Consider the following 17,588-nt stretch of genomic DNA (forward strand, 5'->3'; position numbering starts at 1 on the left):
ATAAAAAGACTTTGACTGTACAAGAATCTATGCATGTAGTATTTGATAAATCTAATTCTCTACTCTCCAAGAAATCTATTGATGAAGAAACAAGAGGTATAAATAACACGGAAAGTCTCAATCTCAACAAAGAGAAAACAATAGAGAAAGTTCAACATAAAGCCATCAGGAAAGATCATCAAAATTTAATACAAGATGCAACCAAAGAGTGGAAATTTGTGAAAGATCATCCAGTAGAACAAATTTTGGGAGAACCTTCACAAGGTGTAAGTACTCGATCATCTCTTAGAAATATTTGCAATCATACTGCTTTTCTATCTCAAATTGAACCCAAAAATATTGATGACGCACTTCTTGATGAATCTTGGATTCTAACTATGCAATAAGAGTTGAATCAATTTGGAAAAAATGATGTTTGGACACTTGTTCCTAGACCCAAAAATTATACTATTATTGGAACAAAATAGGTTTTTAGAAACAAGAAAGATGAATCCGGAGTCATTACTAGAAATAAGGCTAGACTTGTAACCCAAGGTTTTAATCAAGAAGAAGGAATCGATTAAGATGAGACATATGCACCTATCGCAAGATTAGAAGCTATTCGAATGCTACTTGCATATGCTTGTTATAAAGATTTCAAACTTTTTCCAATGGATGGTAAAAGTGCTTTCTTAAATGGTTTTATAAATGAAGAGGTATATGTTGAGCAACCTCCAGGTTTTGAAAATCATATTTCCCCAAATCATGTTTTCAAACTCACAAAAGTACTATATGGACTTAAACAAGCTCCTAGAGCTTGGTACGAGAGACTCAGTGGTTTCTTGATTGAAAAAGATTTTTCAAAAGGAAAAATCGACACAACTCTTTTCATTAAATATGAAAATGATGATATTCTTTTAATTCAGATTTATGTTGATGATATAATATTCGATGCTACTAATGAAAATATATGTCAAGTTTTTGCTAAGACTATGCAGGAAGAATTTGAGATGAGCATGATGGGAGAACTTACATTCTTTCTCGGATTGCAAATTAAGCAAGCAAAAAGTGGGACATTCATCAATCAATCAAAATATATTAAGGAATTACTGAAAAAGTTTGGGATGGAAAATGCTAAGGAAATTAGAACACCAATGAGCCCATCAACTAAACTTGATAAAGATGAATCCGGTAAGCCAGTTGACTCGAAGATATATCGAGGTATTATTGGTAACTTATTATATTTAACAGCCAGTAGACCAGATATTATGTTTAGTGTGTGCTTATGTGCACGCTTTCAATCATCTCTAAAAGAATCACATTTAATTGCAGTTAAGTGCATTCTTAGATATCTTAGTGGTACAATTAACCTAGGGTTATGGTACCTTAAGCACACATCTTTCGATCTAATCAGCTACACAGATGCAGATTATGTTGGCTGTAAAATAGATCGAAAAAGCATTAGTGAAGCATGCCATTTCTTAGGTCATGCACTAATTTCCTGGTTTAGTAAAAAATGAAATTCTGTTGCACTATCTACTGCTGAGGCAAATATGTTGCTGTGGATAGTTGTTGTGTTCAAGTTCTCTACATGAAGCAACAACTTGAAGATTTTAAACTCATGTATAATCACATTCCAATCAAATGTGATAATACAAGTGTTATAAATCTTTCAAAGAACCCAATACAATATTCTAGAACTAAGCATATTGAAATAAGATATCATTTTCTTCGAGATCATGTGCAGAAAGGCGATATGGTACTAGAATTCACAAACACACACGATCAGTTAGCAGATATTTTCACAAAGCCTTTACCAGAAGATAGATTATGTATGATCAGAAGAGAAATAGGTATGATGCATGTTATGAATATCTCTTAAAAGATAGACTAGAGTCAATAAAAATAGAGATAGATTTTTTAAATACTTATACATAAACTTGAGATTCTTAGCTTCATGTTTGAGACGCCCATTTTCTTCATACAATATCATGTCATTCTTATCCATGGGAACCGGCAAGCGGAATGAAGAATCTAATAAAGATTTCAACTGTTTATTCTTCTGCCGAATGATTCATTCCCTTGTGTGAGACTCTTGAACAATTATTTGAAGTACAACAATTTGTTCTTTGAACTTTTCAACTTCATAATTTTTGGCTTGTAGCCACTGAGAAAAAGCAACAATAGAGAAAGAGTAGCGAGTCCCAAGACTCACCAAGTCATAAATAACATCAGAATCTGACTTATTAGTCAGATTATTATTTTCCTGCTACAACATGGCACCAATGGCAGCTGCAGAAAGGACAGGAGGTTGAGATGCAGAATGCCTCATGGATGGATCTAGAGAAATATTAGAAGAATGAGCCATTGAGAAAAGAATAGAAGGCTTAAAACGAGAATGTTAAAGGAATGCAGATGAGTTATAGAGATGAGAAGAAAACTTGATGCGGATTGGATGAACTTCAGGACTGATTTTATAGAGATAGCATAAAGAATAAGACAAACTATTGTCTCTTCAAATCTTATTTAGTCAAAAGAAATACAAGATATGCTGGACACACATTGTCAAAAGTTTTCTTACTAAGCCAGTGAGATTAACAGTAGATTGTCCCTATTTTTCTAGTAAACGATGAACCTCTGTTGTTATCTGCCGATGTTGACCTTGTATCTGAACCCTTTCTCGTTCCAGCTCCTCTATTCGTGGTTGCAGATCATGAGCATACCAATCTGTAAATTTTTTCAATTCTTGGTTTTCTTGCTTTAGCCTTTTATTCTCATTATCCTTATTAGCAAGTTTCTGTCGTAACTCAGATATTTGCATGTTAAGATGATCAATCTCACTCACCCTCGCCATTAACCTCCGAGACATGATCATAACAGAGGCAGCATATTGACTACTGAGCATTCTTGATTCTGCAATAATCTCAGAATCAGCCTTACTAGAAAAACGGTTCTCTGCTCTTATCATGGTATTGACGGCCTCATGAGAGAAGATTGATAATTGATACGTCAAGGGTTCCTGATTCAAGTCTGGAACATTAGTGGAAGAGAATTACTCAGCCATTCTATCGTTGTTGAAAAACAGAATTCAGGTCAAGAAGCGATTTTTTTTTTTTGCATCCGATAGTTGAAAATGATCATTTTTTTATAGAAACTCAGAGCCTTCAATCACGTTTGTCAACAACATCAGGCGATTGTTTAAATCTCCAACCGCACTAAATTCATAGAGTTAGGCCTCGAGACTTTGCAGCATTTGTCAAGTCACGGACGACTCATTTTTCAACTATCTATAGTGACTATTAAACACATCGTTTTCTTCAGTCCATTTACTTGCTGCCGATCCTTTTTAATGATGCCAAAAGGGGGAGAAGTTTTAGATTAGAATATTAACATTGTTTGAATTGCTAAACTTATTATATATGCTTGGAATTATATTTATACTTTTGCTTGAAAAACTAACGCACATTCTCAGGGGGAGCTTAGGTATCAATACAGGCTTCAGGTTCTATCAAGTATTTGTTATCATCAAAAAGGAGGAGATTGTTGAACCCAATGTTTCAAGTTTTGTGTAATTATATATCTACACATGAATTTTGATGATAAAAAATGAATTCAAAGAATAAAGAAGTCTCAAGCTCAAGTTGTCTACACAATGGAGTCAAGCACATCAAGGAAATAAGCATGAGCAAGAAAGGAACAAGTTCCCATTAAAGTTATAGAGTAATGTTGTAAATCTCTTCAAAATTCAAAATTAGGATTAATGCTCAAAATTAATATTTTATCATAAAGCATTAAAATACATTTTCCACATGTGCATGAAAATTTTTGAAAATTAAATTTGAAAATTTTGAAAGATGATTGATTGTCATCTTTTACATGTGCATGCCTTGATTAAAGGGTTGAACTTTGAAAATATTAAAGATGATTGATTGTTATCTTTTACATGTGCATGCCTTGATTAAAGGGTTGAACTTTGAAAATATTAAAGATGATTGATTGTCATCTTTCACATGTGCATGTTTTATTTGAATATTTTCAAAAGTGATTGATGATTTTAGACTTATACAAAAGGTAGATGATTTTGTTTGAAAAATTTGAAAATTAAAGTGTGCTCGTTTTGTCATATACAAAAAGTAAAAAATTAGGTTTGAATTTTTTGAAAAGGAAAGTGTGCTTCTTTTGTCATATGCAAAAAGTAAAAGATTAGGTTTGAATTTTTTGAAAAGGAAAGTGTGCTCCTTTTGTCATATGCCAAAAGTAAAAGATTAGGTTTGATTTTTTTGAAAAAGTGAATGATGTTGTCTTTGACATGTGAATCTTTTTAAATTTGAATATGAAGTCTCATATGCCTATAAATAGATCATTTGAGAGTTTCACATTCACAACACCAAGAGCATATAACATTTATTCAAAGCTTTCATTCTCTCTTTTCTAAGCATTGAGCCTTAATCCTTATTCATTTTGAGAGATATAGTTTGCGCTGTATTGTTCTTATTTCACTCATTGAGGAGTGTTTTCTGATAACCTACCCACTATCAACTTTTGTATCAGAAAAAGGGTGTGTATAACCCTTGTGCGTGTAGAAAGTATTCTACACGGGGAATAGTTAAATCACCACGTATAAGGTGATTGCAAGTGTAGAGGGTATTCTACACGGATTCTTTGTAGCGGTGTTGTTCAAAAGTGTAATAGGTTTCTATCTCCACCTGAAGGAGGTTGAATAGTGAATTTGGGAATCCTCAAAGGGTAGCTTAAGGCGAGGACGTAGGCAGTGGGGCCGAACCTCGTTAACATACTGAGTTTGCTTCTCTCTTACCCTTACTCTTTATATTTATTGTTATTTCATATTTTGTTTATATTTTATATTATATATTTGATTTATAATTGTTATTTTTTAATACAACTCAATTCACTCCCCCTCTTGTGTTAGTCATCTGGGCAACACTATAAACTAGTAAATTTTCCTTAAGAATGTTAAAGAAGATGACACAACAGCCATGTCCAGTACTTCACACCATATCTCAGCAGATCACGTGTAGAAGAAAGACCATTATCATATATATATATAGAAATTTTATTTATAGTCGTTGAGTGTATAAGTGTCATGCATTCTTTTTATAAAGAATCGAAATTCACGGCATGGATATATAGCAACTACAGGTCGTAATAGAAACTTAGTAGCTAGAATATCTTTGATCCCTTGAGGATCGAAAGATAACATTAATAGTCCCACTGATTGTGCCTAATCATAGCAAGTAGTGTGTATATATATATATATATATATATTTCATTCATGTATCGTTTCCATTATATAGTTCCAAAGAATCATAGCAGATGATGATCTATATAATGGTATAAATACAGTACTCAGTTTGGAATATTGACCAAACTATTTTCTACATTCTCTTTCGAAGAAGACAATATGAGTATATGAGTATGAGTATGAGTATTTGAGAACCCTCTACACAAAACAATTGACCAAATGATAATGTGAATATCAAATTATTAACATAAAATAAGGCGATGGTTGATGTTTACGTTTTCTAGAAGAACAAGATCTTAGAAATCATCGGAGAGATGCAGCAAATGATGTTAAAAGTTTGAAAATATATCAATATGCAGGAAAAAGAGCAAAAAAGAAGAGTTAATGTCGAATAGAAGAAAGACTTGTATGATCTATAGAGAACATAAAAAGGCAACAAGTTCTATTTAATTCTTGCCAATTTTGGTACCACCATATTAAGAATTTTGTACCATCAATTTTTTGCAAGATTTTCTTCAATTTCTGCTTACATCGACGACAAGGAATTATCTACTTTAAGAATAGACTTATGCATGCACAAGCAAGTCAAAAATAAAAGAGACATAAAGCAAAGGTAAATATTATTAAAATGAAATCAAAGACCAAGCCTATTAACGGAATGAGCACAGATTTTATAAGATGAGTATTCAATGCAAAATATAGAAAGAAATATGAGAGCTTTTTTCTTCTCTCACACTGGAGCAATTCCCTTGAAGGAAAAGTACAAGAAAGTAGATAAAATTGTACAATGACCGAGTGGAAGAGGGAAAAGGGTTGGTGGCGTTTTTAGAGCAGGTAGATTGACATTAAAATCTTCTGTGGGTGACTTTGATTCCTCTCTTTCGAGTTTTGCTATATATAAGTACAGTCGCGTATTAATCTGTGTATCAATACTGATTTATTCATATTTAAAATTTAAATTAACACTATTTTTATTAAAATTTACTTTTGAACTAATCACATCATATTAATGTATAGATTAGTGTATAATTATACTTGTAACTATATTTTTTCAAATTCTAATTAGTTGGTATACTAAAGAAATATGAGTCTTCTGCCTACCGATTAACCAATCGTAGGCCTTCTGCCTCAAACATATGAATCTTCTTGACAAGATTCATCGAGATTGTACTGCTTTTTCTGCACAACTAGAATCTTTCACATCCTTACAGTCCTCAAATCCTAGATTTTCAACCAAAAGCAACCCCCTCTCTCTCTCATTTCTTTCTTTACACATTAAGGACTGGCCCCTTCCACCAATGATATTGTAGATGAGTTTTCTTCAATAAAAAATGATAGGATTATTATTATTTTATTATTTATTTTGTATTTAATTTTTTATTTTACTTAATAATTAAAGAAGTAACTATTAGTAAAATTATATATTTTTAAAAATTTTTTTCTTAATAATTAAGGATGTTAAAAAATTACTTAAAAGAAAATAATATAATAATAAAAAATTTCTAATACATTGTAAGTAATAAATGGGTACCCTTCTTCAATTGATTCCTAAGTATATTTCACTATTTCTTTGGTAGAAATAATAGATGTAATTGTGAACGTGCAAATTTCATATAATTAGTTTGAAAAAATAAATATGAAATTTATAAGAAAAAAATTAATTTTTTAATAATAAATTTCATTCTTTTTTAAAACGACTATACGACACTTATGTACTCCACAATTATACATTACATTACTCTTTCCTTCACCCTTGTTGCCAGGGGTGGGCAGCGGGGCCCCGTTACCCGCTGCCCCGTCCCGTTCGCCCCGTCCCCGCATAGTGCGGGGCGGGGCATCCGCACCGTCAGGGCCGGGGCGGGGCCCCCCGGCCCGTAAGCTGTAACCCCAGCGGGGGCGGGGGACGGGGACGGACCCCCCCCGTCCCTTTTTCCCCCACCCCGTTACGTATCATATAATATATATATATATATATATATATATATAAACATCAAGCCCTGAAGATGAAAGTGATGAAACGAAGAAACGAATCGAGGGGAAAAGTGCAGATGAAACCGAGCCGGCAAGTGACGTTCTCGAAGCAGAAGGGCGGGCTGATGAAGAAGGCTCGCCGCTCGCGAACTCGCCGTGCTCTGCGACGTGGAACTCGCGAAGTCCCTTCCCCCCCCCCCCCCCCCGCGTCCGAGACCCCGAAACCCATACCCAGAAAGTTTCTCCCTCCTCCCTCCCCTCCCCTCCTCCCTCTGCCACGCCGGACGCACGCCGTCCCTCCTCCCTCTGCCACGCCGTCCCTCCTCTCTCTGCCATGCCGGACGCACGCCCAGAAGGGGGGTGCGGGGGGCCGGACGGACTGCCCCCCCACCCCGTACCCCGTCATGCGGGACGGGGTACCCCGCCCCCGCACACCGGAGGCGGGGGACGGGGGGGATTTTCCCCATCCACCCCATGCGGGGGCGGGGGGCGGGGGGGTGCCGGTAGCACCCCTACTTGTTGCATTATCCAAAGGAAGTGGGCTTGACTTTCCAACCAAACTACCATCCACCTTGAAAGAAAAATTCTATATACTATACTCATATCCTATTTTTATCACAATAAATAAGATGTGGCCGCACATTTATTATCATTAAATGATTATTTATTAGATATTGATTTATCATTTAATAATATTTAATACGTCACATCTTACTTAATAAGATGAAAGTACGATAATAGTTAGGGCTGAGCAACCGGGTACCGGATCGAGTATCCGGGTATACCCGGCCCGGAACCCGGATTCCAAATCCGGGCCGGAGTCCGGCCCGGATGCACCCGGGTTATGACCCGGGCTGAAACCCAGATTGATCTGGGTTTTTACAACCCGGAAATCTGGGTTCCAGCATATACCCGGGTTTTTTTTTTTGTTTAACAAAGCCTGATTATTAAATATTTTTTAGCAAAAAAATATTGTGAATTTGATCCCATTGTCATGCACCATGCGTACGTATATATAATATGCTGGTCAATTACATTTGTTATAATATCAAAAAATTAGTTACTTCTGAGATTTCACCGTGATCATAATTTATACATGATTACAATTAATCCCGCTGCTTAATTTCTAGCTACATGCATTAGTACTGCATGCAAGCATTTCATGCACCATGCTCCTCACGTTTCCCAAGAACCCCTCTTTTGCTTGCCTTCTCTACCTGCCAGAGTAATGGTTTTTGCTTCTTTGCAGGTTATCAGGCTGACAGATTTTCGCGTACCAGGAGCTGATGCCAAAAATATCTTCTACTTGAGAGAAATTGATGATGCCGATAAGCTTGTAGAAGTTATTAAAGCAAAGAAGAATGCAAAGGTCGTGGTTGTTGGAGGAGGGTACATTGGCATTGAGCTTAGTGCAGCTTTGAGAATCAACAATTTTGATGTCAGCATGCTTGATCCTGAAAGTTGGTGCAGTATGTAGTGTTTAAAGCACTATTGTGTATAATTAATTGGACAATTCAATTGATTCATTGTTGGAATTCTTTTGCAGAGCATGTTTTCCTAATTCAAGCTGTGTTTTTTGCAGTGTTTCGACTTTTCACTTCAGACATAGCTGGTTTCTAGGAGAGTTATTATGAAAAGAAAGGAGTCAAAATTATTATACACATTTCTGACATTTTGTGATTGGAATTTACCCTTGATCACAATTTCTCAATACCATACACACTTGACAGATATATAAAACTTGACTATCTTGGTCAGTAAAGGGGGCAATGTTGATGGATACCACTGCTAAACATACTACAATAGTCCAAAATGTGCACACTTGCGTGTATGGTTTTTTCTAAAACATTTGATGCACATATACGAGGCAAGAACACCCATCACAATACCAAGACAACGTTGAAAATAATTACCGTTCTCCATTAGCAAACATTATATCGAATACAAACACGCAAATGTCAACCTGGTGTTTAAAAGAAACCATCAGAATCATATCTAGAAGTTTAAACAAAAAGCATATTACCTTAAAGGTTCCATTTAAGGAAAAGCTCCATAGCGTTCATATTTAAGCATTAAAGTATTGGACTATATCATGAAGTAAAATAGGTACACATCAAACCTTTATGCTATTCACTGTGATAAAGGTATCTTTGCTCCCTCTCCCTCGTGAAGATAGTTCTTGGAAGGACATGAGTCTGCAGCCATTCTTTCTATCAACTGCAACAACCTGAAACCAGGAAGGAACACATCCAGAATGATTAATGCTTATTTTATGATCTTTCATGTACCAGCTCAAAAATAAACCATCTAACCTTAAAATAGGATTAAAGAAAAACCACTTCATAGTCAAATGATCACATCTTTCAATAATATTTCAAGCATGGTAATATGCTAGATGCATCATTTCTTTGGAGAAGTTTGCATTGATCTTTAGATCTGGTATTTTTAATAGAGAAGAGGCTCAAGTTATATGTATTAGTCCCATAAACAGACTGGGAACTAGAGATAAACTGATTTGGGGTCCCTCAAATAATGGAAAATTGTATACAAAGTGTTTATCACCTTTTAAATTGATAAATTGATGCAAATGCACCATCTATGCCAACAAACATCTTATATAATAGACCAACAAGTACTACTGATCTTAACTTACACCCAAATCATGCTTGGCCTCATTGAAAACTTGAGATCCAGCTGAATCATTCATCACATATAGACCAAAATATTGTTATATATACATGCTTTTTCTAGAGAAAGTCGGCCATGTAATATATATATGCTTTTTCTAGAGAAAGCAGGCCATGTAAAAGAGTAAAAGATCAGTACAGATTGAATAGCCAAAACCTGATGGCATCAAAGGATTTTCTATTTCTATTTACAAGTTCGCAGCCATCTTAGAAACTTAAGGCTCCATTTACTTTGGATTAGTCAGGAATGAAGTCTCTGTCTAACAAATCACATCCAAAAATAAATCACACCCAAAAACAAATCACACCCAAAAATAAATCACACCCAAAAACTAATCACATCCAAACAAATCACACCCACTAAAAAAACCACACAATAAACTAAAGAACCGAAATGGAAGAGTTAATAAAAAACTAACCTGATTTGTAGTGTTTCTGAGGATGATCAGATGCAAGCGACGACGGGATGACGGCGACGACTGGATGACGGCGACAACGGGATGGCGGCGACGACGGGATGAGGCTAGGGTTTCTGGAAGATTCATTGAGAGAGAGAGAGAGAGAGAGAGAGAGAGAGAGAGAGAGAGAGAGAGAGAGAGAGAGAGAGAGAGAGAGAGAGAGAGAGAGAGAGAATCAGATTGGGGGGGGATCGGGAAAGACAGGGTAATAACCCAATGCCAAAACGGCGTCGTTTTGGCACTGGGTTTGGGTTTAAAAAAAACCCAGGTACCGGGTTTTAAATCCAGTACCCGGACCGGGAAGACCCGGTTTTTAGAAACCGGGTACCGGCCCGTGTGTTTTCCGGGCCGGTACCCGCAACCGGAACCCGGATAACCGGGTTTCGGACCGGGCCAGAAAAAAATCCGGCCCGGTTGCCCAGCCCTAATAATAGTGTTATGAAGTTATTCTCGATCTCTTACTTTAATTAATTGTTTCTTCTTTCTATAGACTTTTTATTTGTTAACATTTTATTATTTTTAATAATTTCTACGTAAATTTTAGAAGCTAAGTTTTAAGATTGTGATTGTAATTTTCAAACTCTCTCTTGTACAAGGTATTCTTTTATCTTAAATTTTATTATTTTTTAAAGCGATCGTAACGAATATATGATAATACGTAAATTTTGAAAAAAACATTGATATTTATAGTCTCGATTGTGTAAGTGTTGTACAGTCTCTTTAAAAAAATAAATTAATACGAAATTTATATAAAAAAATTTAATTTTTTAATCGTAAATTTTACTTTTTTAAAATAATTTTATAATATTTACATATTTTATAATTATATATAATATTACTTTAGATAGAAACTACCGGCCGGTCTCGGCTCCAGATTGGCATGAGTTTGATAGAAAAATGACGTTAGAGACAGAACAAGAAAAGAAAGAGACAAGACAAGTACCGGCGGGCTCGGCTCTAGATTGTTGTTTCCGAAAAGAAACAATATCCAGCTAGACTATTAATTGTTTTTTGTTTTTTGTTTTTTGTTTTTTTGTTTTTTGAAAGACTATTAATTGTTGATCTTTAAGCCAGCTCCCAAATTAATTAATGATGACCCTATCTTGCTATTATTTTAGCTTGGCCGATGCATGTCTCGTCTTATATATAACGACGTTTTTCCAAATGCTATGCAAATTATATGTATGCATGCACACAACATATATTTTATTCAGAAAAATTTAATAGTCATTAAAAGATTATATAAAAATAAATTAAAAAATTAAAATAATTTTATATAATACACCACATCAAGCCGCACACATCAATTTATGAATTTATCTTTATAAGATTTATTTATAGTTGTAGCATTTCTCATTTACTTATGTATGCATGTATATGGTGTTAAGAATATAATATGAAATTATAAATAATTAATAAAATTTACCACTTTTTATCAGTTAAGTTCTTAGAAATATTGGTAATGACTTTACATTGTATCAAAATATAGATCCTAAATTTAAATCTTAATTTTATATTTCACCAATTTTATTTAAGAGAAATGCTACAGATATAAAAAAATTAACGTAATTATACGTGATTTGTCATATTTACTTTATAATCTAACGTATTATATTAAATCACATCAAATTATAAATTTAATACTCTTATATAATTCTTTTATAATTAACTAGTTAAAATATTTTTTTTAATTAAATATTTCACACGTTTTAGGTCCACGTGTTGGACCACTAACTAAGATGAAGTTTAGACGGAAAGTGTCAACATAATTAACATAGTCATCTATTTTCTTTGGCGTTGAAACTACGCACGTAAGGACCGAGTCTCACATATTTATAACGTCAAAATGAAAGAACTACTCATGACAAAACACTTACCTAAGAAAGTTGATCATGACAAAGCTGGTTGGCTTTTCTTGTGATTGGTTTTAGATCAATAATAACACATAGCCAAAGAGGCCAGGATCCATAATAGATATCCATGATTTCCAAATACATGATGAAACATCCAAAGTCACCAATTTCAATTGTAATTAATGATGTCTTCTCACCATTAATGTTGTCTTCTGACCATTAATAACTTAAGAGAAATATCTGGGATTTTGGTAATGGGTCCGAACATTTCTGTACAATTTTTTTTATTATTTTTACTTTTTATTTAATGATTAAGTTAATATTTTTTTTATCAATGTTGTGAATTTAAAAAAATATATATTTTTTAAAATATTTTAAAAATACATTAAAAAAAATTTACACTTTCGGACCCAATTTGGGTCCCAAGGCTATGGCTGTAGAGCCACTTTATTTATAGCAGCTAGGACGTTCAACATCATGGTTTAATTCGATGACAAATCGTACTCGAAGCTTTTGCATGCGTACAAGCTGGATCACATGCAATAAGTGACATTTCAAACGCTTGCCTTGATCAGCTTCTTTAACAACCATGCATATTGAATTTCATGCCAAAATCAAGGACAGTACGTAAACGAATTGATTATAAATACACAAATTATAAGACATGATAATTGGTTGATAAAGTTCCCTCAAGCTAATTTTTTGTCTACGATATAATTTATTATTGTTGTGGAGTCACCGTTTAATTGTTTTAAGAGTTTAAGCCGAGAAAAAAGATATATATTTTATGAGTAATGCTACACATAATAATCGTGATGTATGTAAATATAATATAATTATTTTAAAAAAATATATAATTTACTAATAAAAAATTATTATTATTTTATATAAAATTTTATATTTATTTATATTTTTTAAAAAAAATTACAAAATACTCACCTAATCTATAATTATAAATATTATTTATCATATATTTTATTATTTATTTTATATCTTAACAATAATTATCCTCAATTAGTGATAAGGTATAAAATCAGGACCGATTGTCCCAAAAGCTGAATCTCTTGAAAAGAAGTAAATGATTTATTTTTATTTTATATCCTAACTGTTATCGGCGATATTTGGAGATAATATTAATAAATAAATAATAAATATTATAAGAGTCGCTCTATGTGGCTATTTCTCTCATCATTACTGAGGCTTATCAATTTCGAGTGCCGGGACAGAATGTTACAGGCACTGTCTTTCAAGATATTCTGTGCAGACACGTCCGGGCCCACATGGGGTGAGTACCATACTCCTACCTTATACGCATATGTGAGCGAGAGACGCTGCACATGAATTTGGGGGGCACATGGTGGGGATCAATATCTTCTTTGATGATCATCCCATTTTTGGCTTTGCATGCTCTAGTCCTTTGATGGTGAAAAACCTTTTTCTTACAGCCGCCGATCATTAATCTGAAATCTGCATTTCGTCAAGCAGATAGACTGCGTGTAGTTCGAGTTGTTAATTTGTCCATTCAATGGTGAGGTCATTGTTATTGCTGCAATATCCCTCCACCAGTCAAGGCATCGAAATCATGAGCGTAAGATAAGGTACTGGGCAATCATGGGCATCCCTAACTCAGCGGTCTTGATTAAATTTGCCAAACAGCTAGCACATGCAGCACCTCCAGCTAGCACTAGAAGATGTACTAATGCCAATATATGTAGGAATGCTATACATTATCTCACACCACATATTTTATATATTAAAATATTTTTTTTATTTTTTATTTCATTTTATTCTTATTAAACTAATTGAATTATTCTATTTATCATCCACACACTATATATTTATTATAAAAAAAATAAAAAAAATTAAAATAAATGTAGTGTGTAAAGTGTGAGAATGACAAGAAAAATTTTGTATATATATATATATATATATATATTGTAATAAGTCAAGCGCCCACCACCTAAAAAATGGGCTTAGAAAGTTGGAAAGTGATCCAAGCTCCCTACTAAAATAGAAAAATATTTTAATTATAAATAAATTATATAAAAATAAACTTACAAACTGATATAATTTAATGTAATACGTCAGATTAAAAAATTATTTTTATTATAAAATAGATCTAATAAATTCTATAAAATCACATCAATTTATAAATTTATTTTATATAATCTCATTATACTTACAGCATTCTCACTAAAATATATACTTGCATACTAGCTAGCCAGACAAGTTTGAAAAATAATAACAGGCTTAGTAAATATCATTAGTTTTGCATTCTTTTCTCCGTCCGACGTGAGAGCATTTCGATAAAACGTTTTAAAAATAAAGAATAAAAAACTTTAAAAAATAAAGAAAGAAAGAAGAAAGAGGTTCTCATACTTCTAGTGTACGTGTGTATACGGGTATAAGTACTGGTTTGCAGTTGTGATACTTGCAACAGCATGCCCATTCATTGCCATATTTCGATGGCTAATTCGCATATTCACAGCTTGTACTTGTGCCTTATCATTTTCTGTATCTCCCACCTCCTAGCTTCCACCTTGGGAGAATCTAACAACTATATCATTCACATGGACTCATCTTTCATGCCTAAAGCCTTTTCTGCCCACCATAACTGGTACTTGTCCACTGTTGCCTCTGTATTGGAAAATTCTGATCTTAGCACCAATAATGTCACAAGTACTACCGCCTCCTCTTCTAAGCTTATCTATAGCTATACGCATGTTATGAATGGTTTCTCTGCAAGTCTTTCTCTATCTGAGCTTGAGGCCTTGAAAAGATCTCCAGGTTTTGTTTCTTCAATCCGGGACTTGCCTGTTAGAGCTGACACAACTCATTCTTCCCAATTTCTTGGCCTTAACTCCAACTCAGGTGCATGGCCAGCGTCAAACTATGGCCAGGATGTCATAATTGGGGTGGTGGATTCAGGGGTTTGGCCAGAGAGCCCAAGCTTTAATGACAATGGCATGTCAGAAATTCCATCAAGGTGGAAAGGAGAATGTGCAGGTGGCTCTGAGTTCAATTCGTCTTTGTGCAACAAGAAGCTCATTGGAGCTCGGTTCTTTAACAAAGGTCTGATTGCCGAATATCCGAATGTGACCAAAACAATTGAGAATTCCACGCGAGATTCAGAAGGACATGGGACACACACGTCGAGCACAGCTGCTGGAAACTATGTTGAAGGTGCATCCTTCTTTGGCTATGCCCCCGGAACCGCTAGAGGCATGGCTCCCCGGGCAAGGGTGGCCATCTACAAGGCTCTCTGGGAAAACGGCTCCGTCACATCCGATATTATTGCCGCCATTGATCAAGCAATTATGGACGGTGTGGATGTCATATCATTATCGTTTGGTTTGGATGGGGTTCCTTTTTACGAGGACCCTGTCGCCATAGCTACATTTGCAGCCTTGGAGAAGGGCGTTTTCGTTACCACATCAGCAGGAAATGAGGGACCTTTCATTGGGACTCTACACAATGGCACGCCGTGGGTTTTAACTGTTGCTGCTGGTAACATAGACCGTGACTTTCGCGGAGTCATTACTCTTGGCAATGGAGTTTCAATAGAGGGGTCGTCTCTCTTTCCGGGAAATTCATATTTCAGCCACCGTCCAATTGTTTTTATGAATGACTGTGCTAACTTGAAGAAATTGAAGAAAGTTCGGCACAAGATTGTTGTGTGCGAAGACCGGAATGGATCCTTGTCTTTGCAAGTTGAGAAAGTTGTACTAGCAAAAGTTGCAGCCGGTGTCTTTATAACTAATGATACTGACTTGGAGTTCTTCATCGAGAGCCCCTTTCCGGCAGTTTTCTTGAATCGAAAGGATGGAGAAACTGTCAAAGATTACATCAAGATCAACTCCAAGGCAAAAGCAAAGTTGGAATTTCAAAAGACTATCCTCGGCACAAAACCAGCACCAAGTGTTACTGGCTATAGTTCTAGAGGGCCATCTCCGAGCTGCCCATTTGTCTTGAAACCCGACTTAATGGCTCCTGGTGATTTAATCTTAGCTGCATGGCCACAAAATGTCGCGGCGGCCCTGGTGGACGACCACGAACTATTTAGTAACTTTATTCTGTTGTCCGGAACATCAATGGCATGCCCACATGCAGCAGGAGTGGCTGCACTTTTGAAAGGAGCACACCCTGAATGGAGCCCCGCAGCCATCAGGTCAGCCCTGATGACCACATCGGACACTTTGGACAACACACTCGGCCCCATCAAAGACAAGGGCGGTGATAACATTAATACAGTGGCTACTCCTTTAGCCATGGGTGCCGGGCATATCAATCCCAACAAGGCAATAAACCCCGGGCTAATTTACGACGTCAAATTGGAAGATTACGTAAATCTTCTCTGTGCTCTAAATTACTCCATGAAGCAGATCAAAATCATCACCAAGTCGGCTTCGAACAAATGTTCCAGCACTACCTCTTCCTTGGATCTTAACTACCCTTCTTTTATTGCTTTCTTCAATGCGAATGACTCGAACTCTGATGCAACAACCGTACAAGAATTCCATAGAACAGTGACCAACGTTGGAGACGGACAGTCAATCTATGTTGCAAGCATAACACCCATTAAAGGGATTCAAGTCAGTGTAAAGCCAGACAAATTGGTGTTCAAAGAGAAGAACGAGAAACAAAGTTTCAAGCTGGCAATAGAAGGTCCACGATTGCTAAAAGAGGCGACAGTTTTTGGTTATCTCAGTTGGGTTCATACTGCAGGTAAATACATCGTGAATAGCCCCATAGTAGCCACAAGGGTTAGCTCGGAATTTGTATCGTAGCATTATTGACTGTTCACTTGAGCTAAATAAAAGTTGTTTTTAAGTTGAGCTAACCGATGTGTAATCCTCTGCCGAAGAAAAAAGAAAACTGGCCGGTTGGTACAACTACAGATCATATATATTGATCTGCAGCAGTTAATGGATAGGGTTTTCTGTGGTTCTTATGCAGTAACTTGTTCTATTGGACGTAAGCAGATCAATAATAATAATAATAATAATAATAATATTATTATTATATTATTATTATTATGGGGACAAATGAAGTATGATCTATATATGTCTTCGATCTTGTAAGAAAGAGGGCAAAATTCAGTAATATTGGGAGAAGAGTACGTACAGACATTTTTTGTTACGTGTGCTGATCATCATCACGATCATCGATATGATGAGGGTGGTATATATCCAGAATATGAACGGGATATTTATATCCACATATTGATTATGATGGCCATCATATATTAATGGGCAAAAACTGTTCTTGGAAAAGTTATATGCATGATTAGTAAGTGTTAGGTGATTAGTGTTATCACGACAGCTAGCTATCATAGATATTGATTTAGGTTTGATGTATATTTACTTGGTCTGAATTA

General features: G+C 35.2%; 1 protein-coding gene across 1 annotated transcript; it reads left to right on the plus strand.

The window, feature by feature from the left end:
• The first annotated feature begins 14,586 nt into the window (after nucleotides 1-14,586).
• LOC122299791 (subtilisin-like protease SBT3) lies at nucleotides 14,587-17,166 on the plus strand. The gene has a single exon (XM_043110238.1). It carries the CDS (start codon nucleotides 14,653-14,655, stop codon nucleotides 16,996-16,998), a length of 2,346 nt encoding a protein of 781 aa, XP_042966172.1. The 5' UTR covers nucleotides 14,587-14,652; the 3' UTR covers nucleotides 16,999-17,166.
• The last annotated feature ends 422 nt before the right edge of the window (nucleotides 17,167-17,588 follow it).

This window comes from Carya illinoinensis, chromosome 16, assembly GCF_018687715.1.
Source record: "Carya illinoinensis cultivar Pawnee chromosome 16, C.illinoinensisPawnee_v1, whole genome shotgun sequence".
Classification (NCBI taxonomy): Eukaryota; Viridiplantae; Streptophyta; class Magnoliopsida; order Fagales; family Juglandaceae; genus Carya; species Carya illinoinensis.